The sequence below is a fragment of the Pomacea canaliculata genome, linkage group LG7, assembly GCF_003073045.1.
Source record: "Pomacea canaliculata isolate SZHN2017 linkage group LG7, ASM307304v1, whole genome shotgun sequence".
In the NCBI taxonomy this organism is placed as follows: domain Eukaryota; kingdom Metazoa; phylum Mollusca; class Gastropoda; order Architaenioglossa; family Ampullariidae; genus Pomacea; species Pomacea canaliculata.
This window is the reverse complement of record NC_037596.1, coordinates 26,604,308-26,628,615: the sequence shown is the minus strand read 5'-3', so window position 1 is coordinate 26,628,615 and position 24,308 is coordinate 26,604,308. Positions and strand designations below refer to the sequence as shown.

At 35.5% G+C, this 24,308-nt stretch overlaps 1 protein-coding gene across 1 annotated transcript; it reads right to left on the bottom strand.

Annotated features, from left to right (window-relative positions):
• Positions 1-9,048: 9,048 nt before the first annotated feature.
• On the bottom strand, positions 9,049-23,763 carry LOC112568848 (neurotrypsin-like). The gene is made up of 10 exons (XM_025246361.1): positions 23,650-23,763; positions 20,110-20,257; positions 16,627-16,799; positions 16,379-16,399; positions 15,214-15,361; positions 12,970-13,139; positions 11,475-11,616; positions 10,901-11,067; positions 9,858-10,139; positions 9,049-9,356 (listed from the first exon to the last, which is right to left on the bottom strand). The coding sequence occupies exons 1-10, from the start codon at positions 23,705-23,707 to the stop codon at positions 9,049-9,051; spliced, it is 1,617 nt and encodes a 538-aa protein (XP_025102146.1). The 5' UTR covers positions 23,708-23,763.
• Between the last annotated feature and the right edge of the window lie 545 nt (positions 23,764-24,308).

Here is a 24,308-nt window from a genome sequence, read left to right as displayed (position 1 = left end):
TTTTGTCGTTTACACAAAAAATGTAATTCACCTAGTCCAGTTTGCTTATTTTCTTAATTTAACAAATATATTACTTCTCTCGCTTAGTCTGAAAACGAAAGTACACGGAATGAATGATAAGCAATAACGAGTCTTAGACCAAATTAAGACAAGAGACTAACAAAGTTCTTTTCAAGATGTACCCAGTCTAAAGTGGGGTGGGGGTGGGGAACCTTGTTTAGTTTTGACAACGTCCCGACTCAGCTGCTTAATGGCCGGAAAAAGTCACTTATCCGTCCCAAAATGAAAACAGCAAACTGTCAAAACTAGAGAACCACAAACCTTATCAGCCACCCAAAGAAAGTGACAAAAATGATAGACATTGCTGTTTACAAAGTTGTATATTACTCATGTTTACACTTCCCAGAAGGGCCGTTACAAAGAACTGCAAATGTAGATTCAATATATTTCCGTAATACTCTTGGGTCAGTTATTTTCCAAGAGAAGAGACCACAGAAAATCCTCCTTGATGCTGACTTTAGTCAACAACAGTATTAGCTCCCCTTGCGTCCAGTCACTGTCCATATTTGAGGTTATTGGAATAAGCTCATTTTGACCTTTAGTTACTATCTAGTTACAGTTTTGAAATAATTACTATAAAAAATTTAAAGAATTGATAATGTAGCTTAGAGCTGCGTTCTGATTTTTAGTCGCACAAGTGAAAACGGATGATTAATAAAAGATTGTAAGGACTGGGTGCTGCCCCTTTATGCTGCATCAAACAAGTAACTGCTAATTATAATTCCAAACTTTAACAGCTGTCCTTTTTTATTATAAAAACCCTGATGAAACACCTCCACACTACGATCTGTAATTTGTTCCTAGATTTTATTTGTTTTATCTGAAGACAAGAACAAGCACGTCAAAGTTAATTACAGCTTTAATTTAATATAATGTGTCTTCATGTTAAATGATGCTTGTTTACTTCATAGACATTTTCGTATTACAATCAGTAATCGAATTTTAAAAGATGAAATTGTTTAAATACGGATTATAACTTTCTTTAGCTTTTTTTCTTAACAGACAATAAAACTAAAACCTTGTCACCGTATGGTATAAATGAACCTAAATTAATAATTTAGTTGTTGTTTCTGACATCTCGCAAATTAATCATTTTGTACTAAAAAGTTTGTGTAGTCTGATACTGTTTGTGCCATGGACTCTCTAGCGGTAAAATTATTGGAGGATCTGAAGATGAGAAGATTAAAACCCAGCAAACTACAGATGTGTGTGGCCTTAAGATAAACGCTGCTTTTAGGAAGAAAATATTCATCAGAACTCAACAACTAGAGAAGACTTAAAGATGTCAACACAGATGTAGTGAAGTGTTTGTGTCCGGCATTGTGTGTGTTTTCGCGCACACAAAGAAAACTTGTGGAGAGAGAGTAGAAATGTCTTTAATACTATCTCGTAAAAGATTTTAAATAGGAAAAAAAATATTTGCTGAGTGCTTGAGTGATTAGCGTTCAAGTCCGGTTGTTTTTTCCGTCGGCCACATGTGAGCGGATGCAGATAATTTGAAGATGTAGTAAACGGCGTGTAGCCACAGTCCTGCCTTATATGGTACTCAATACCTAGAATAGTTCAGTGGCTTTTTTAACCGGTAAAATCGGATTATTATTTGACTGCCTGACCCAAAATCTGGTCATCATCATTCTCATCGTTGTCGTCATCGTCAACATCCGACTACAAAATCACACTTTGCTGATTTCTTCGTCAGGTGCCAAGACGGTAGATAGCACTTCATGATAAAGGAGTGCGATAGTTACAGGCAAAAACACATAATATATCTCCCTTTACATGAACATCTTTACAGCCTTTCATTAATAAAAGTAAACATAGAATTCTGTGATCTTATCACTCACAGCGCCATTTTTGCTGTATATATATATATAAAATATTAGCAAGGATACAATTACAGTTATATGTGTTTATAACAAAAGATGCATGTACAGTAGTGCTGTGTAGGATGCCGCCTGTTAGCTCCCTGCTGCCCACACAGACATGAACAAATGCTTCTTCCTTTTTATGTTTTGTCCACCATTTACGGAAAACGTTTTAATATTTTGTACATAAAGTAGAGGAGAATCATCCGTCTATCTAAAAAAACGGAAATTGAAGTGTTTACACTTTGCTTTATTCTTTTCAATTGTATTTTTTCATGTCAGCTCGTTGGTTTCATTGGTTAAAGGCTATTGTTTGCTAAGACATATAAATGTTCTGAAATGTTTCGGAAGAAACCAGAACAAATCCAAACTGTGCACCAATGTACGATGATAGACGTGTTATATACCTAATCTTTTCTTCACTTCCTACAAATCCCGTTACAAAGAACTATAAATGTATATTGCGTGCCTCTCCTTAATACTCTTGTGTCGGTGACTGTCCATGACAAAAGACTACAGGAATCCTTTCTTGACGATGACCTTAGTTAACAACAGTGTTGACCCTCCCTTGTGACATCAGTGTCCAGTCACACTGTCCATATTCGAGGTCAGTAGAATAAGCCTATTTCGACTTTGAAAGTATATCTCTTTTTTACCACCTATCTACAGTTTTCAACTGGTTTGTAAAATAGTAAGAAGGACAGACAATATTTAAGAGCTGTTGTCTGACTTGTTAGAGGCAAAAGTGAAAACGGATGTAGATACAATAACAAGATTGTGAGGACTCGGTGCAGCCTCTCAAACCAAGAACTGTTAATTAAGTCTTCCGGCTTTCACAGTCATCCTTTCTTGTTCATGATACAAAGTTGATAAAACATCACCACACTGTGGTCTAGACATATGTTATCAGATTTGTTTATCTGAAATACACCAAGAATCGTTGTAACTTCAGTGTAAAAATGTGTTTTTATGACAATCCTATTTCGCAAATTTTTTAATATGATGCTTGTATAATACAGTTTCTGATTTTGACTCTCTAGTTGAAGAAACATCGCAGGGCCTAAAGATGAGAAGATCAAAACCCAGCAAAATGAAGATGTTTGTGCCCTCGGTCAAGATGAACGCTGCCTTTCGGAAGGCAACACTTATCTGTACTTCACAACAAGAGAGGACCAAGAGGTTTTGAACACAGATGTAGTGAAGTGTCTCTGAGATATCAATTGGCACAGCCAATGTGTGTGTGTGTGTGTGTCTTTTTTCTGAAATGTTTAGTTTGTTGTCTAAGGCAGAAATGTCAAACACACGGCCCGGAACTGCACAGAAATTTGAGCTACACATAGGAACAATTGTCATTAAAACGAGGTGTCAAGCCTCAAGACAAAGCACTAAAAATAGTCTTTAAATACATGTTCGTTTTTATCAGTAGTAATTTTGTAGTATATATTTGTTGATGTTGATGTCTTTTTTTTCTTTTATTAAACTACTGGGGCTAGCTGCTAAACCATTTAACGAGCATTGTACGTTTTTAACTTTAATAAATAGAGGTATTGTACAATAATTTTATTAGATGGCTTTAATTAGTTGTCTTGTGTGGCCTTCGTGACAAAACAAAAGTGACCCATGTGACCCATAGGGGACTCTCAGTTTGATGTGCTTCTCTAGAAAGTTCTTTGTCTGCATGTCTCAGCCAGCAAACACAGATGTTGGTGACCTTCATCAAGATGAGTGCTGGCGATCGGAAAGAAACACTCATCAGTTCTTAACAACTAGAGATGCGAACACAGATGTAGCGCGAACATGGAGTGGAGTGGCTGGCTCCGTTATAAATTTATATAGCAATGTGTGTGTGTGTTTGTGTGTGTGTGTGTGTGTGTTTCTTTCTCAAGTGTTTATTCTGTTGTCTAGAGCGTTCTCTTCCTGCAAGCATTACTTAAAAAATGTATGGTGCGTATGCACAATAAATCATAAACAAATAATATTAAGTGCTGATTTGCGATAATAAAATGCTGTTCTCTGTTAGAGGACAGGGATTCCTGAAGAATATTTTTAACAGCATTTACTCATTTTTTAAATTTTAGTTGTATAAGCTAATATACTATTTCACGTTGTGTTCTTATACACATGCGAATCAACACACACACAGACAAACAAATAGGTATGTGAATTTAAAACTCCTTTATTCACATTGTTTTTATACTTTAATATAAATTGTGTGCTTGGTACACAATTTACCTTTTTCTATTTACTTTTAAATGTGAACAATATTTTTACTACTTATTCTTTGATAAGTACTTTATTTTAAGAGATATTTTCCCATTTTCCATTGCTATAACATCTGTTCATATTATCAATACTTTTAAAAGAGATTAAAGATAAGAGCATGCATGTTTGCAATCGCGAACTAGAATCACGATGCAAATATTTTATGTCTCTTGGCAGACTGATCTGTACAAAGTGAAGTTACTATGAGCAGACATCACTATGTCTTGACAACATGCATTGTAAGTCATCTCAATATGGACCACGTGACGACAATAATTTCCAGTTCACATTTAGTGATCAGATATATACTCAGTAAGCGAGTAACTCAACTCACGTTTCTAAAACTTTCAATTTCTAAAATTAAAAATGATGCAGATTTAAAATTTAAAACATAATCTGAAAAGATGCAAACTGTCTCGCAAGAAAATATTTTACTCGTGACTCTCTAGTTGTTGCTTGGACTTTCTCATGGTTGAGACATCACAGGATCGCTAAATCCAAGCGAGCAAAATATTGGTGTCCTTGATCAAGATAAGTGCTGGCTGTCGGAAGACAACACTCATCAGTTCTTGACAACAAGAGAAGACCTAGAGATGAGAACACAGATGTAATGAAGTGTTTGTCCCTGGCATAAATTAAAAGGGCAATTGTCTTTCTGTTTGCGTGCGTGAGTTTGCCTTTTCAAACAATTGTTAAGAAAATATTTTTAAGATGCTGAATAAAGTCAGCGACGGTTTTCAACTGTTATAGCAAAAACAGACTGAGTATATGGATTTGAAGTTTTTTTGTTCTTTGGGGATTGTTGTTGTTTTTTTGGGGGAGGGGCTGGCCATATCAAAGTGTACAGCTGTAGAGTTAGCAAAAGGCCTCTAGTAGCATTTAAGCTTTACATTATACATGATTCTGATAATAGTTAAATGGATCTTTTTATCGTAAAAAGTGAAATTCCTACATCTTTCTGACCAGAATACAGGTTTTCATCATCATCTTCGTCATCGCCACCCTTACCACCGTCATCGTCATAGCATTATCATCCTACGTATCTTTATTTCATGCCCTAAACCTTGCCATGATATGGCCTTAGTTGCTGGCATGGCATAAAACACCAAAAAACAACAACATGCCCTAAACCGAATCCTTTCTGTCCTCCCTTGACAGTATAAGTTGGGCCTAAAACCAATCCGAAAGAAATAAAATCTTACTGCAGGGGAGACAAGCATTTGTGGCGTATCACTATAATCTCCCCTTAACTCGCAACATCAGAAGACCGTTTGACGAGGCTTCACTTTAAAGAGCTATGAGCTATGAGCTGAAAAGGACGAAGCAAGACGAGAGGGAAGATGAATTGTGTTTGGCCAGAGAGCACTTGTAGCAGCTAAAATACAGTCGAGTGTTTCGTTTTAAAAAGTCAAAGAATATTTTTTTAAATCATTGATAACTTCTTTGCAGGAAAGAACAGTTTCTGCTCCTGTGTATTTACATTTTTATTGTGTGACCTGTTGTGTGTCACTTCTTAGTTTGTATTGCAAATTAAGATTTATTTCTTATGTACCTTAAAATCGTTCTTCACTGTGAAAGAAAAGTTTGTCTTTTAACTTGTCATACTGCAGTGCACGTAGACTCATAAAGTCAAACGACAGTGTGTCTCGCTCCAATCACGTGACTTGTTTTAGGTGAACAACAGAAGAAGCACAACACTTACCTTAACTACTCTCACAACGAGGTGAGGCTGATGTTGTAGTAGCCCACCTCAAGTAAGTTTTAGACTGCAAAATAAGGCACAAAGTAAATTATGACACTAGGAGTACTAACAATATATTTCAGTACATTTCGTTTCTGTTTGTCCGTGCGTCTGTTTTGGGCATTAACTGTACAGCTTTTGATATTTTTTCTTTGTTTACTAAAAAAATTATAAAACCTTATTGTTACTATTAAATTGTAATGATCATAGGGTCAGAAGATTTTTACGCAGAAAAAAATTACCTTTCTAAATGCAGTACAACTAAGTAATATAAGACATAAAATATTGTATAAAATAAGAAGTAATACTGCACAGTAGAGAATAAAAATGTAAACAAAAATGTTAACGTACAGATCTACTGGCATGAAGTAACTGTTTAAGTTTGTCAGAGGTTTGATATTGTAAAATGCATTTTATGGAGAAATTACAGACAGTTTACAGTTGAGCCATACATATTTATTATTTCAACAAAGAGTCGTGTTGGTCGTTAAAATACTTCTTTTGTAATTATTTTTACTTTAAGAAATTCGTTAAACAGTTTTCTCTTTACCCACTTGTTTGCCTGCTGAAAGCAAAGACTTCAGTATCACGTGTAAACATGTTGTCAGGAAGTGCAGACTGTCATGGATGAATACAAGTCGTCAGCCAGTCACTGCAAAAGCTGTATGTTATATGGTTGCTAATAAAGCTTCAATTCGTCCATTTTACGAATAAAGAAAGAACTTTTCACATTCATGTATAGCCCCTTGACAAATTCTTTAAAACTATTCAGTTATCAATATGAGGCCTATAGTGACAAAGTCGTTTGGTGAAGTCATCCCATTAGACAATTACACTAAAGTAATTCAAAACAAGGGTGTGTAAAGCTGATACCCATTATATATATATAAGACGCAATGGCAGGAGGTTTATAACTAGTGTTTACGATTTCTTTTTGTAGAGGAGGGACATAAGAAAAGAATTACCAAGAGTTATCCCCGTGGGATAAAGTGATGGTGGCGTACTAGATGTGTTACAAGGTTCAGGCTGTCTGTTAAGGTCTGTCTACAAGTCACGTTCCTTCTATTCTGTGTTCCTATCCAAGTTGACAAACATCAGCAGATTTCCATCAGCTGTCAACTTTTATCGTCTCGCAGCACGTGGAGACCTTCTGCCGTCCTGGTTGTACGTGAAATATTTAGGCACATGGGTAAGCGAACAAAAGAAGTGTTGTCAGCTTGGTACATAATAATAATAATAATAATAATAATAATAATAATAATAATAATAATAATAATAATAATAATAATAATAATAATAATTTCTTAGTTTATGAAACTAGTACAATTTTGTAGTTTAAATTAATTCCAGTAGATATTTCGCTTCAAGGATTTACGTGATATTATTCCTGTAACAGTAATGTGTCAGAATTGTTAAATCTGCAACAAAAGAATTTTTTTTAAACGATTAAGAATGAGCCAAATAGTTATTAAAGTAAGATTTGCGTGCAATTTTACATTTTTAGAATACAAATGAGATGAAAAAATTACATTGATTAATTAAATAGAATCTCTGGCTCTAATCAGAAATAGTGCTAACGGCTAAAATAGAAAATTGGCAAAACAAATTGTTATGAGGTTGACACATTCTACCACTGTAGGACTCATTTATATACAAAGTTTTGTCTCCAAATGCGACAACTAGAGCTGATTGGTATCACCATTTTAATGACTTTTCTTACAATAATACAGAAGGTAATAATATAATTTTATTGTTATTCTGTGTAACCGGTGTGCTATAGTTTAACCTATGTTAAGACACAGCACCATTAAACACAAAAGGGATCCTGGACTATCTGAGAAAACATGAAAGATGCTGTGTGGGGATCACAAGAGCTATGTGTAGCCTAATGTTCATTCAAGTACCTGTTCATGACTTGGAGGATGTCGTTTCTTATTCCATAAGGCAGACAATCAGAAATACCATCAATAAATTTGCAAAAGAAGAAAATGTTCTAGTGTTGATCATTCGATTTCTGTTTAAGACTGAATCACCAGCTCAGATATTATTGTTGTGAATTCCAGGTAGGTATATGTTTTCTTTTATAAGTAAAACTAACATACTTGTTTGCATACAAGGAATGAATTATGACTTGTCAGATTTATCAGAGGTTACTGATTCGAATATTTGTCCCCTTGCTCTCTGTTTGATGGATGTGAAGACAAAGAGTTGTTGCCTAGCAATGACTTGACAAAAATAGTTGAAATGACGTCAGCGACCTTTGACCCGCTTCAACCTCAGTAGGAAACATGCATCTTTAAATGACGTCAGCGACCTTTGACCCGCTTCAACCTCAGTAGGAAACATGCATCTTTAAAGAACATGAAGTTTGATAAGACAGAGAAAAAAATGTCAAGATACAAAATACACGGACTTAACTGGTCTGATAAAGTACGAAACATTATTCAAAAAAAACAAAACAAAAAAAAAAAAAAAAACCGTGCACAAATAAATTTAAAGAAATTGGTAAAATTAAAGAGATTAAATTCTTGATTTTTTTCTATCTCTCTTTTACTCACATACACACAAAAAACGCACAAAATAACAACACTATTATATAGACACAAACTAACTGCTGCTTAAATAATACTTTTTCTAGTGGGACATAACTCTGTCTCAGCAATACAGTTAATTTATGGCATAATGAATACTTATTACTGACTACCATACACATTCAAACAAACAGAACGGTCAACATATCATGTAAGAACAACACTCATTTGTATGATTCTAACTTGGACAAAAATACTAGAGTTACCGAATTTCTTGCAAATTGTAAGTTTTAAATCGCTTACCTTCTATTCGCCCTTCTGTAGTTGTGTCGTAGCAGGTGTACAATAGCAACGGGCGCATGACTCGAGAAATAATAAAAATCAGCAACTCGTACTGTTGGTAGTAGCACGAAAATCAGGTAACACGTGTTGTGTCAATGTGTAATGTTTAGTGTTGCATCATCATGTCTTTTAATAATGAATTGTATGTGAATTTTTTTGTAAAGTTTTCTTGTCAAGTTATTGTGCAACTAAGAACAATATAACTTAATGCTTGCATTAAATATTAGAATAATCAAAGAAACTAATGTCAACCTTGAACACTGAGGGTGAGCTGGTAAGATGAGGTCAGCGGAAGTCTGTCGTCATCATCAACGGTTTGAGTGACGACGGTACAGGTGTACACACCGCTGTGTGTCACGTGGTCTGCCGCTAGGATCCGTAACTCCCCAGTCGTGCTGTTCACTCTTCCTGACCACGTGATGGACGCGGGGGGAGGGTTGCTGTCAGCCTCACACCACAGGGTCACGTTGTGTCCAGGCTTTAACTCAGAAAGAGTTGACAAGGGCTGTTGTTCCCCGGTGTTGTTAGTCCATGTTATTGTAATCAACGGCTTATCTGTAAATTGTAAAAGATTTAAATCCATTGTTCACGCCTTACTCTGTGACATGGATTGTGACAGAGTTAGGTCTAAATTAAAACGAATTAAAATAAGAAGAGTTTTGATATCCTTCATTCAACGGTTTTCTTGCCATGGACTTTGTATTATATATATATATAAAAAAAAAAAAAAAAATTATCATGTTTTCTTACATTTTTCACAGTCTGTTCTGAAAAAAGACTATTTGTTCCTGTGTTTTGTAGAGTTAATTGTAGATAAAAATTTTAAATTTATCTTAATTATCTTTTGAAAGTAATGCTATTTTATGGAAGTATTTATTTCAAATCTTTGACACCAGAATAAATTGTTTTTTAGTTTCTCAAAATACTTTAAATTGCTTACAAGATATGATTATTTTTTTTAAGTTAATGACTAATGGAGAATGCTATAGTGGTAATTGCGAACGTGGTAACACATACACACACAGAACTTATAAGAAGTTATAAACGTGTACTTACAGTAAACCTTTAGGGTATGAAAATCACTCCATATGGCATATTCAGTAATAGAATCCCGTTCACCACGGATGCGGGTTTCGCAGCGCACTTGCCGTCCATTGTACTCTTTAGTCAGATTGTCAAACATCAGAAACTCGCCATGAGGACGACCGCCAGCTGTGTCTTCCCATGTGTACTCACCGACCCGTTCATACTTTCGTGGTGTCACACACCTCAGAGCTTTGTTTGCTCCTTCTATAAACGGGTACCTTTCGTCCCGGAAAACTATTAAAAGACGGTAATCTGCAAAAAAACGGCCATGGAACCTACAAGGAACTAACAACCAAGAACAAAGCATTGTTTTATAGATAAATATTATCAACATTTTACTAAGCGAATGAATGTATTATGGAAAAGATTGTTAATGAAAAACTGAAAATACTTTTATTCAAAAGTATTTCATAGGATATAAAACACCAGAATTATTTTTGTAACATGGTTAGTAAGGCGCGAGACCGTTACGATAAATAATGATTCAAATCATGATTTGGAACAAAGTGTTGATTAACAAGAAGCAAACACAAACTGCATTTTCGCTTTAAAAGCTCATAGCAATCACAATTAATTATACACGTATTAATCAAGTATGAAACCAGGCATCAAATACACTACCGTAGCCTTCACACCGACACACACACACACGCACAGAAAATAGAGGATTTCAAGGGTTAGACATGTGGACAGAGGAGTAGAACAATTTTTCTTTGTTATATCAATTAAACTTGTCACACAATAAGTTCTGCAATCTCTGCTCACATCGAACCCAAGTCAGCAACTTTCTGCTATAAAGACAAGTGAACTACACTACACACACCGCTACAGATAGCTTTAGTTGATGTTAGAAATAAATAGTAAAAGCGTGTTTTATGTTTAAACTAAGCACAAATGAATGTGTAGGTTGGAAGGTCTCATAAATGTATGAAACAAAAAATTATTACATGTGATCATAATATTCCTTATTGTATAGCACAAAATACAAATCAGAAAATCTCACAAAATCTTACCAATGCTGCAAAAGACGCCAACATCATCAGAATAACAGTCCTTTGCAGTGTTACTTCGCCCACATTCATCCAGACTTCTCTCTGTTCCCTCACAAGCAAATGTAGCTTGAAGTAAAGGGCTCTTGTCTTGTCCAAACAACAAACCGTCTATCAGTGCAGCATTATCTCTGATTGAAAAAAGGTTAAACAGTGTCCGTACAATAGTTCGAGTGGTCTTCTTTTCTAAGAAACGTAAGTTTAAATAAATCCAGTATTAAATTATCTGCTTTCTATGTTAATGTATCTGTGTGTGCTATCAAAATAAATATGTCTGTTGTTAACTATTGAAGATCTTTTACATTTCACATCGCAATTATACAAGTTAATGTATTTTTTAAAAGTATTTTGTCCATCTTGTCTGGAGATAATACCATGAAGTAGCTGTTATCTGGTTGCATACTTATCTCTCTTCAGTCCTGTAGCATCCTCCCTTCGTTGTAAAGTTTTTAAAAACTAAATCAGCGGATTAATCTTTGTGTCTAAAAGTTTCTTCTTGTTGTTTTATTTGCGACAAAAGAAAGATAAAGTATCTCACGAGGTTAAATTGAGTTGTCTGCAGATGACTGCGGCAGTTTTCTCGTTGTTTACACACACTGTGCTAAATTGTTTACTTCCAATCTTCACTTCTACACGCCCCATGTTACTGTCTGTACGGTGAGGTCCTGTCAGTCGCAGACCTGTAACAATGAGGTGAAAGGTCATCACGTCCATGTCGTCTGCTGCATAGTTGCTTACAGGTCACAAACTCAAATAACAAGAGTTTAAATACTTTTAGGTTGTTCTTCTCATCGCTTCTCGTAAAGGCTTCATTTCACTATTACGCACATGATCTTGTCAGAAGAGTGTAAAACATAATTTAATTCAGTTTAAGGCAATTTTGACACCAGATTAAATTTTTTGATTTTTAGTTTCTTTTACTTTTAATTGCTTACAAGATGTGATTATTTTTTTAAAGTTAATGACTAATGGAGAATGCTATAGTAATAATTGCGAACGTGGTCACACACACACACAGAACTTATAAGTGTTATGTTTTACTCTTATGTTGACATTAGTTCTCTTAGGATGTAATTAGTTTTAGTACCATTATATCAAAAGCCTTATTTTTCTCCTAAATTAAAGAATATTAGTGTTTATACATGTGCAATCGGCGGACTTGTATAATAAGTTATTTGCAATTATCGCGCAAATGAATTTCTGTGACAGATTGTAACAAAACATTTTGTTATGAGAATGTAATTCTGTTTTTTAAAACCAATATTTAAAGGCATTTTATTTAGTAAGCGCTAATAATTGTCCTAAATAATTACATGTACATCTTTATTCCCGTTTTATATGTGCAGCTGAAGCTTTGGAAGACCTGCTTGACGTAGAAAGAAAAATCAAAAGGATATTTTACATTTGCTTGATACCTTGGCAATCTTTTGAAAAAAAATGTGTTCTAAAGTTCTTAAGAGCCAGTACAAAAATTACCCTTACATTAATACGTTTCATCCTGTTGTGACAAACACTGTATAAATATAAAGGTCTGTTCATTATTAACAGTACTAGACATGTAACCATCCCTATTAGCTTTTTCAGTCATATTTTAGCCACTTAAGGTCAACGAGAAACACAAAGTGCTCCTTACAAACCGCCAGTGGCTTATGCTCCATAAAGTCGATAAGATATTTACCATCCTGTAAACAGTGAGACCCTTCAAGAATCTTCAGCAAAAATTTTTTAACTTATTGACTCTGCTTCAAAGGGGAAAAGAATTACTTTTCCCTCCGAAAGCTTCCCTTCTCTTCTTCCCTTTCTCCTTCCCCTTCCCATCTGTGTTCAAATGCAAGATTAGTTTTTGTTAGAAAGTGTATTATAATTATTATCTCGGTATTCGCATGTTTAGCACTTAGTTATCCGCATTACCTACAATGTAAATCTTATTTGTTTTAGCTTTTTTACTGTAAATATATGCATACTTTCAGAGAAAAGATACCACAATCAAAACAATAAAACTCTCTGAGAAATTAAAAGTTTTGTTTACTTACTAAAGCTTTTGAACTCACAAATGATACCGACATCCAGGCAGTTGCTTTTGTTAAGTTTTCCTATATTGCATTGTTGAAGATTTGTTTCCATTCCTTGACACCCCATATAATCAAATTGAAATCGTGAGCCATCGTTTATAAGAAGATACTTCACAGCTGTTTGCCTAGTGCTGTTAACAGACAGATAGTACACACACATGTATTTACAACATCACTGCATGCAGGTTGAAGGGTTAAGGTGCACTACGGTCCTAGTTGTGCGAGGTGTTATAATCTCTACTAATCGTGTGGTCACTATTGGCTGATACTTCCCCTTAACCACTAAGAAATCAGTCTCTCACCAGTAAGAAATAAAATGGTACATGAGCACTTGACCAGAATCCGTCTTGAAATGCAACACAACGACAAGGGTACAATCATTTACAAATAAATATTAAATTAAAAGGGTATTACTAGTTTTACCTTTTTGCTGTATAAGCTGTTAAATGGTCTTTTAGTGTTTGATTATTATTGTCGGTTATATCTAGTCAGCCATGTTATTCTAAAAGCTAATTTAGACACATGCATACCACTCTTACACAACTTAATTGTCATCTGTTCCCTCTTCTAAGGGCTACAACCCTGAAATAAATAAACAATAAATAAACAACAGTTAATCAATCACGCTCATACTTAGATATCATTTTTTTTTCTTTAAATTCATCTCTTAATAATGTTCACCTCTTTCATGTTCTCTTAGGTGCTAAGGTTTTTGACTAAAATAAGTATGTACATATGCGGTTTTTGAAGCGTTTTATTTTTACAGGTGGGTTTGCTAGCCCCACGACCAACCCTCCTCCTTAATCCGGGATTCGGACCGGCAGGTTAACCAAGTAGTTTCCAGGCGGAGTTAAATATGTACATATAGGCAAGTGAAATCACGGTATAGCAAAATTATCACTAGTACAGGTCTACTTTGTTTGAAGATCAATTTAAGTGGTTTGCGTTTTCTTAGAATTAGATATCGGTAGATATAAAACTAAATCAGCCTCCAAAACCCATACCTTAATTAATTTTACGTTACTATTCACACCTGCGATCAATGAGCACCGCTAACAGTGTACTACGTGACACTAACAGTGTAGTACGTGACGTTGGTACATTATTCACAACAGTGCCAGCCGTCACGTCTGCATTTCTCGTGCTAATGTAACAGTTTTTTAGAAACAGGAGAAATGCAGACTGTCAGCTTCCGAATCATCCTAATTGCTGCTCTCTCTATATTATTGGTGTTGACTGCAGGCAATGTTGTGAGTGGTGTACCAAAGTGACGTAGTAAACTGTTACGGCGCTTGTTGGTCGCAAGATCAAATTGAGTAATTTGCTAGCGGATAATTAAATGACGGATCGTTTTATTTTTCAAAAAAAGAAGGGCCTTGGAAAGAAAATAAACTTCCTCAAATTTATTGTACTTGTAGTAGACGTACATATTATTGAGCACACACACACACACAGCAAGTTCCTTGCCTTTCGACAGGTGAAAAGCAGTCAAACCTATATCACGTCTGTATACTCTGTGTTTCCACAGATTGCAACCTTCCCTTGTTTCTACCAGAGATCGCTAAAAAAATAGCTTGCAACGGCCAGTTTGTACTTTTCTTGTGCGTTATTATTTTTTCTTTGCACAATAGTAGCGAAAAAAAGCTTTCACGTATCGCCTCAAATCCGTTTTTCAGAGTATAAGTAAACGGTTATTGTGAAATTCGAAACTCAGACTCTATGACTTTCTCACAATTTGCTTTTTTAACTTTACATGTGACATTTGCATTAATGGAAATACAAAATAGCAAAAGAATAAGACTTATCTAAAAGGTTTGATTTAATCATTTTACATATCATTTTAAGTTTAATGAGGTAATAAACATAAATTGGGTGGTTTAAAAACGCTTTCAAGACTTTAAGAACAACAAGTACAACAACAAAATGTATCACTTGATTTTTAAACTTGTTCCTTTAAGAAAATCCAGCCACAAAGGTAGGAACAACGTAATAAGCACATTCATAGTAAAACATTAAAAAAATAGCAACGTACGCAAAGGCAATCAAAAGTCAAAAGAGAAAGACACATAATATAGAGATTTACTATTTCAAAAATAAATGAATGATAACAGAGAAGTGCTGTTTACCAGTTTTCTAAATAAAAGATCATACAGTGCAAGCATCCTTGACTTCTTGCTGTTGGTGGTAAAACAATGGGTCACTGACCTGTTAAATTCCAGCATCATGCAGGCCACCTCTACTTCGCTCTGTTCAAATCTGTTCTGACACACTGTAGTCCATTCTCCGTTGACCGATATTTCTAGACGTCCTGCTTTAGACGTCCCGCCAGATAACCGGGCTGTCATCGGTGTGGCTGTCACAACACAGATGTGGTTATTTTGTTAAATCGTGTCTTTTTGTTGTATTTTTTGATTTACTGTATTAGACACACCATGTGTATACATTATTCCACTCCTAGCTTTGTTTAAATTAAGGGTGTGGAAGATTAAGCCGATCTCAACAACTAGTGGTACAGTTAACGACAAGCAATACAAAATACTGTTACAATTCTCCAGTGAGTTCCCACTCATACTTGAGGCAACCTTAGCCAGGCCAAAGGACATGAAAGGTGAGGTAGTGGGCATTATGTGCAACATCCACGACATGCACCATCGCATATGTTGATGTGGACTGTCCATACGCGAAAGGCAAGCTAAAAGCTGCATGTTACATGTCCTCACTTCGCCCGGTCATATTGGGTTATATTATATTATTGGTGTCACCTGATCCGCGTGCACACCACACAGTGGCAGGGTCTTCCACCCCTGACCAAAGTGCGACCGCCAACCCAGGCGTAGACCGCGACTAACCTTATAAACCATCCCCGTAAATTGCAGTTCACCGAGGTAAAGATGGGGGGATGGGAGAGGTTAGTCTCTAGAGTACAGACAAACTGTGTATACAGTGAATTGTGTTTTAATCTTCTATTAGTATGCTCTGCATGTAGGTGTAGGTGTAGGTGTAGGTGTAGGTGTAGGTGTAGGTGTAGGTGTAGGTGTAGGTGTAGGTGTATTGATTGATGTTATGTGTGACGTTTAAATTTAGCATTAACTATAATGTTCCTCTAAAAAGTGATTTAAAGTAAATGTAAATGTGTGCGTGATAACGGTGACCGCGTTTTTTTTATTACTTGTTGGTGCTTCCAACGAAGAAAAAACTAAACTTCTGTTTTGAACAGCAAAAGAGACTAAAGATTATTGTATCCTGTTGACGATATTCTCCTTTACCAAAGTTTGTAAATGTAAGATATAAAAACTCCATTTGTCATATTTAAATTCTCTTCTGTAGATGAAACTAAAATAGAAACATGACATAAATCTGTTTAGCTTACCTGTTATTGACTGTTTTCTGTCTGTTAATAAACATAAACATAAACATAAATAATAATAATAATAATAATAGTTATAATAATAAGGCGTATTACACACTTCAGGACGCATTTGATTTCTACACTAATTTGTACAAACACTAATTTAAAAGTTATAAAGCGATTATTAACAACACGGTGATTAAATTTTTAACCTAAACAATTAAATACTGGAGTAACTGTAAATATTTAATTATTACTTTTCTACGTACTGATGTTGCACATGACGCCGACATCATGCCAGTGTTCACAGCCGTGTCTGTAGTGCCCCAAGTGTAGACACCGCGCCAGGCTGGTTTCGTCCCCCACACACTGCAGGCCACTGGACAGAATAGAACCAGAGCCTGCTCCGTACGTAGCCGACCCCACGACTACAACTGTTGTGCTGTCCGACATCAGAAACGAGAACAAGAAGAAATAGACATTAAAAGTATACAGACTTTTATAATTTAATTAAGATTAACGTGTGTAAAGACACACACACACACACACACACAGATGCACACACACACACACACACTCATGCCTGCATATGCAAACATATACTTTGAGGAGGAGCTGAGTGTTATTGTTGGCCGGAGTACTAATTTAAAGAAAAAAAGTGATAAAAACATACTAGTCAGCCTAAACAAATAGTACATTAAATAAAACATATAGGACTACTGTGCTAAAATGCTGGTTTTCAGAACACAGGTGTAACGGATAAGTACTTAGTAGAGGGGGTTAGGAGGGAAGATCGACAACCGTGGTTGATCTGATTTAGCGTAGTGGGCTGGAAGTTGTTTGCCCTTGAGCAAATGACGTCAAAATAAGGTGACGTAAAAGATAGAGAAAAAATAACGTTAGAGAAAACGGTGGGCAGAGAGCTAACGGCGGAACCGAAGTGAGAGCTGGTGGATTTTATCGGGGACTTTCTCGCTACTGCTGCGACAGCAGAATAAGGATTACGGAAAGTAATACCGTGGTTAAACTACAGGTGGATGTACTTCACAGGTCGTGAGTTACTGTAGTCCGTGTCCGCACCGTGGGGGAGCTCTGTGGCTTGGGCATCCCGCAGTACAGTTTCTTGGTGGGGCCAAGAAACCACATACTGGCGTAAGCGAGAAAACAACGGTCCCAGAACGGAAAACTTGGTGCAAGACTGGGGCACCGACCTCCATCTGTCGCCTGGAAGGGACAGTTCTTAACAGCCTGAGAGTAAGCGCCGGTGGAGGAAAGGTTTCCTCCCGGCCTTCAGCTAATCCAACATCATCCTGCCAAACATCTAGGAGGCGGCCGCATGCGCAAGACCGAGACGTTCCGCTTGTAAACTGTTGGTACCGTAAAAACCATTTATTTTCAATAATAAATAGACTTCGTGGAAAGAAGATCAGTGGGACTAATTAGAATAGAGGACTTGGGAGGGTCTCAAAGACTTTAATATAAAAGGTTAATGTTTCATCAAGAACGAACATTTTCTTTTATTCTTCATCAGTGACAATATTTATGAGAGTCGATTTTATTGTTAACTTTAATAGTACGTTGGATGAATGATAATATATTGGTAATATATCTTGTGTGGCGAATGAAGGAGTGAATCTATGAGTGTTGATACTTTGCCTTTGTTTCATGTGACATTATATTTGAATTGAATAATTATTCGTGCCTCTAAGAAGGTACGCCCACCCTCAAGCGATCAGGATATTTTGGTTTGTGGAAAGAATGCGCGTGTCTGTGGATGGTCCGTGACAACAGGATACTAATTAAAAGTGACAGACATGCAAGTAAACTACGCCAGCATGTAATCTGCATCTGTCTCTTTTATATCTCTGTGGATAGCTTGTGTAAAACCAAAATTTTCAGCTTCCAAGGGAACTACACTTGCAAACTTTAAACTTAAATAAACTAACACGATGGCACCAACAGGAGTGGAGCCTGCAGCTTTATTTGACTAAATATAGACAACACTGTGTCTAAGAAAATTCACAGATTGATTTCTCAATTTGTCTCGACTCGCTGGGTCGGGTTGCATGTTTTTTTTTTTTATTTGGGGAAGCATTTTGCATTGTGAATTGAAAGAAAATGGGTTAAGCCAAAATCAGAAACTTGTTAAGAGTGTATTAAAAAGTTTTCTGTAAATGGTTTAGTTCGACCTCAATTATTCAGAAAAATTTAACACCTTCTGAAGGAAGTTTAAATGAGTATTTTAAACATCCAATAAAGCCTGTATTTAAAAATACCACACGAGTTAAAGGTTTTATCCAGGAGAGTATTTTGCAAACTTCCTTTTACCCCTTTTTGCGGTGGTGGCATGAGTGAATGCTGGGTCCATGCGACCCGCTTACCAAACTCATTGCAACTGCAAGGCCTTCCCGGCTCACTAACTTAATTTGTGGCTGTGACACCGCTCGTGTCCCTTTGCCAACAACATTTGAAGTATTTCATTTGTAAAGACCTTGTTAAGGTAAGTGATTGCTGATTACAGTAATAGTGTGGTACCCAAGATGTTGAGTGAGCTTTAACTAAGAAAGGACTACAGAGAGGACCTATCTTTAAAAACATCATACTCATTTAGCCGAAAGTTAATCATAAGGATCCTTCTCCTATTAAACAAAAATGTTTTAATAGAGAAGAAAGGCTTCTACTAGGTCACATTACCCTGTACGCATGGAAATCCACCGCTTTCAAAAAATCATTAAAAAATAGCTATAAGAGATAGAAATTTTTTTTAAATGATAACAAGAGATTGAAATTAGTAAAACAAAAATATTTCTACGTGAATCCTGCATGAATAGTCACTATTTTTGGTAATCCAAAGCAAATAAGGTAGGTGTAATTGAATTTTCAAAAACTTTTCACACAGGGATGCACAGAATATATCATGCTAGCACAAGTTACACCTCCAGGAATAACACTTTGATAACTGTATATAAACTTGAAATGATTAAACATTGTCTTGTCCAAAAAAAATCAGATTGATGCATGCATTTAATATATATTATCGGTACGCTAAGAAGGTACAGAGCGGCGCGAAAAAAAAATCACTATGGAGCAACGAGTGCCTAATTTTCATCCGTGTTAAAAAATTTATATCTGTTAAACTACAAAAAAGACAAACATATGTGATAAGCCGTTTAAAAGAGCATTTTAAACACATTTGTGTGGTGTTAATTCCAAGAATTATAGGCTCTGATTTCTTGTAGTAAGCTCACATGAAAGATAGTAAATGTTTAGATTTCACAACCCGATCGGAATGTCACACGTCAGAAATTAAAGACAATTTTTTACATGATATATACAAGCATAAAGTACCAAAAAGATCATATTTTATTAGAATATACATTAGAATTTAATATTACTCACTGTTTTCTTCTCATTTTCTGTTGTTTGAGTACAAATCCACGTCAAATCGAGCGAGCTAAGCGAATGTCAATATGGCGCTTACGTGTAAACAAACTATACAGTGGCAGAAAACACGAGGAAACACCTGATTGGTTGAATTATTCAGCCTTTAAAGGGAAGCAATCGTTGGAGGAACAAGTCCTAAAGGTTCCCGTGTTTTCTCCCTTGTTTATTCGCTTATCTACGAGTTGTACATGTCTTTAAAAAATACAACAATGCATCCACCACCGGTGGGTGACCCGCAAGCCTGATAAGCCGCTTGATCCCCCACCGGTGTCCTCCACGGCACGAAAGTCATGGGTAACACTACATACCTGTTAAATCCTAGCATCCTGCAGGCTACCAAGGCCTCTGTCTGTCCAAATAAATTGCCACACACTGTGCTCCAAGTTCCACCGTACGATATCTCTAGACGTCCTGCGTCTGCTGTGCCATTAACTACACGAGCTGACATCTGCTGAGCTGAAATTGAGTGAAATAATAATAATACAGTGAATTAAAACATTGCGCTAAGGTGTTTATTATTATAAAGAGGAGATTTGATGGAAATACAAGTTTCTGATTTCACGCAGTGACGAAGCCTTTAATTCACTGCGTTTATACGGGTATCCCCGAGCACGGGTAAACTATATTGGCAAGTGGCTGACGTTTTAGAACTAGTATAGTTCCTACATTATAGCTGACTGTTTAGTACTTGTATAGTTCCTACCATCTAGATGAATGCTAAGTAGAAGTTTTAGTCTCCTGCCGCTGTGACATAATCATTTCTTATCTCTCAAAATTGGGAAAAATATGTTACATGAATTCTCGTTTTCTTTTGATTTTAATGTCTAAAATAATAAAACACTCATTAGAAACACTTTCTAAAACTATAAAGTAAGAGGTTCTTAATACTGCAAATTCATTTGTATTTGAAAGATTAGATAAAAGCAACACCTAAAATATGCAGGTCAATCTAATAAAGCTATCGTTTTTCTCGTGAGTTTTTTGAAAGAATTAAAGACTAACAATTTTCCGTACAAAAGATTAAAAAAAAAAAAAAAAAAAAAAAAAAAAAAAAAAAGCAAACAAACAAACAAACAAAAAAACCAAAACAAAAAAAACCCCAAAACAACATGCCGTTAATTTACTCTTGCAGCTCTTTTTGTTATATGCGAAAAGGACTAGTTTCATTTTTTCCAGTCCTCCTTTTTAAATGCAGTCAATTTTAAATAAGTCTCAATAAACAAATTAAATTATCAAGTCTTTATATTTTTGACGTTATCACCTTCTCTTAGATAGGGTAAACAGAAGCCAGTTTAATTTTGTGATACTCAAACACTATAAGGCCAAGACATTATTAAGCCTGTAAAAACAAATCTGAATGCGTCCTATGCCAAATATATAAATAAAGTGGTAAATTATTTATATTTTCTTTATTGTTAAAATTCTCTTTGTGCGAGTTCTGTTAAGTAACGAAATGCAAAACTAAATCAGTTATGTTTACAACAAGTGACTGATGAGCGCCTGTAACAAAAACATTTTTCCACAAAGCGTTAAACCAGGATTGGTCATTCGGCTAATCTTCATGTTCAAGCTTTTTTAAACAACCAAATGTTCAATGTAAGTTATCTTTGGAGCATTTCGTAGATTTGTCTTATATACAATTTTGTTTCTCCAAAAATCATTAACCCATTTCCATTTCAAAATATATGCTAGAAATTTTCTTTCTCAACTCTCCAAGGGATTTTAGGCAGTTGGATTATAAATAATTTAACAGTCGGTATACAAAAAAACTAGTATAGAAAGCTCCCTGAAATTATAAACCTATATCAAAAATGAATTAAGAGACAGTTAACTTCATTAGGGGGAGAAGCAATGCTAAAGTCTTTTCAAAATAAGTACACCTGTGGCTACTTCTACATAGCCCTTCAAAATATGTTGTAAATGGTATACATAAGTCCTTCAATAATGTTTATGCTGGGAGAAAACCATCCACAGCTAGGAAAAAATTATGTATACACACAAAATAATATACTATTTAGACAAACTTGGCCCTGAAGTTTGCCTCTTTTCTAAATGCAAAAAGCTTTAAGTCATACGTATTAAAAGCGCACATGATATTTAGAGAGAGTATAGTGTGTTTAAAACATGAATACATTTTATTAGAACCTACCTTTTGCATTGACAGAATTACGATTGATTACGATTATGAATACGCCCTATATATATATATAGGAGATAGGTGGAGAAAGATATATTTTTAATTCAACACTTAATGGACGAAAGATAAATCTGGTTATCACATATAGCTGTTAAAATATGATGTTAACATAACTGTGTCTTTTAAGGGTTTCATAAAAGCCTTAAACACATACATAAATTTAAATAAAATAAATATAACAGAGTTATCATCTTTTCTATATTACACAAAACTCTTAGAATAATTCAATCAACACACAAAGGAGCAAGACTATACTATAGAATAATATCTAACACATGTATGCCAAATTGTTGTTTGAAATGAGATGAAATGGTAAAAAGAAATTTTTCATTGACGAAGCAGGCAGACCACACTACAAGTCTAATACCAAGTATCTCAAGAAAAACAAAACAAACAAGAAAAGACATTTATAACTGTGAAGTCAGGAATAAGTGCGAAGCCATTTCAGGACTGACAGAAGAATCAGTTAAATAACGCTGGTCAACATCAGATTATTTCCAACACAGCCTGAACGTATGTTCTATAGAAGAGGAAAAGGAAAAAAAAACCAAACAAACAAAAACTTGATGACTACACAGAGCTAGGGGGACATTGAATCATGAAAGACTGAAACATAAGCTCAACCAGTGTCTAGACTGGCAAGAGAAGGAAGGTTTCAAACCTAAATATTGGAAAGCCTACCGCCAAGTGAAGAGGTCTGTCAAAGAGGACAAGAGACGCTTTATCGATAAACTGACAGAGGAAGCAAAGACAGCAGTTCTACAGGGTAATATGAAGCGACCATGCGAATAACATGAACTCTATCAGCCAAGAACATTAACCCAAACAAGCCGGTGAAAGATAACCACAACAATTAATACAGATAATAATAATAAAAAACCGGTGGATGGAACACTTTGAAGAGATCCTGAATCGTTTTCGTCTTTCATCCTAATCTGACATACCACCAGCAACTAAACAACTTCATGCGAACACCAGCCCTCCCACTAAGATTAAAATCATCAAAGTTATCAAGGGAGGGCAGTAAGTAATGTGTAAGAAATAAATGGCAAGGGAACGAACATATGTAACTTTAATCAAAAACTAAACTGCAAAAGAACTCGTTCACAGGAAATTATGATCGGATCCAATAATATCAATGTCACCAACTCTTTTAAGACAATTCTTTTTGTAGCTGTCATAAAAGAAGCTGCACTGCAAGCAAACACAAAGTACTTTTTAGAGGTGACATCTTAACTCATCACTCACTATTTTTAATATCCTTTAGGATTATTTTATTCACAGCAGGTAAACGTTCATCACATTATCATGAATTCAAATAGCAAAATAAATAGACAATTAAAAGGGAAAATATGAAACTCTTTACAGATACTTCAGAAAGTTCTTGTAAACATAAGAGGAATGCATGTAGCACACTACAATGAAACATTGCGAATAGAAAACAATTAGCAATTATTATCCACCGAAATCAGGTTAAGAGAACTGGCAAAAACTAAACACTTGTTAACGTCTAATGCACAAGCAACATAAAAATAATAATGTGAAGAGCCATTGCCTTTTACAGCCCGATACATTAAACACGTGCAGGTTACAATAAAATGGTCTTATTGACAAACAACTAATCCATTATTTTATGTGCGGCACTACTTACCCACACTGGGCACCAGGAGAACAGAGATCCAGTAAACACTGACGGCCCTGTACATCATGATGCTGGGTGTCGATATGTTAAAGATGATCGTGTGTCTGACTGACAAGACACTGGACAAACATAGCAGTGCGACAGCTTTTATTCCACGTCGACGAGGAAGTAGCTAACGGTGAGCATTCTCATTGGCTAACGATCACGTGCCTAATTTTGATTGGATGGCTGTGAGTCTCTTCTTTCCTCGTTTGGCGCATGCGAGGTGCCAAATGCATTATTTTAAGCAAGCCTTGTGTGTTTTGTATACCATATATGTTTTGTAGTGACAGGTATTTCTGTTTTCTAAAGCTAGTCCATAAGCCATTATTTAAATCTATCGCATATAAGTGTATATAAGAAAATACTGATGGAGAAACCTTTCTCTTGACAAAACAAAGAATCACAAAAGTCGTCCATATTCAGGGTCAAAAACGTTTCATCAGTTCATTTGCCCATTAATCGTTCTCCTGTCAGCAGAGTATTGATTGTACACCTTAATAACAAGTAAAAATACTGAAGACATAAGTATTAAGGTGTACAGAGATAATGTTACTCTCCTATAAGGTTCGTTTTACTTCCTTACATTACTGTGAGCTCACTCTTAAACATTATAAACTCATTCATTT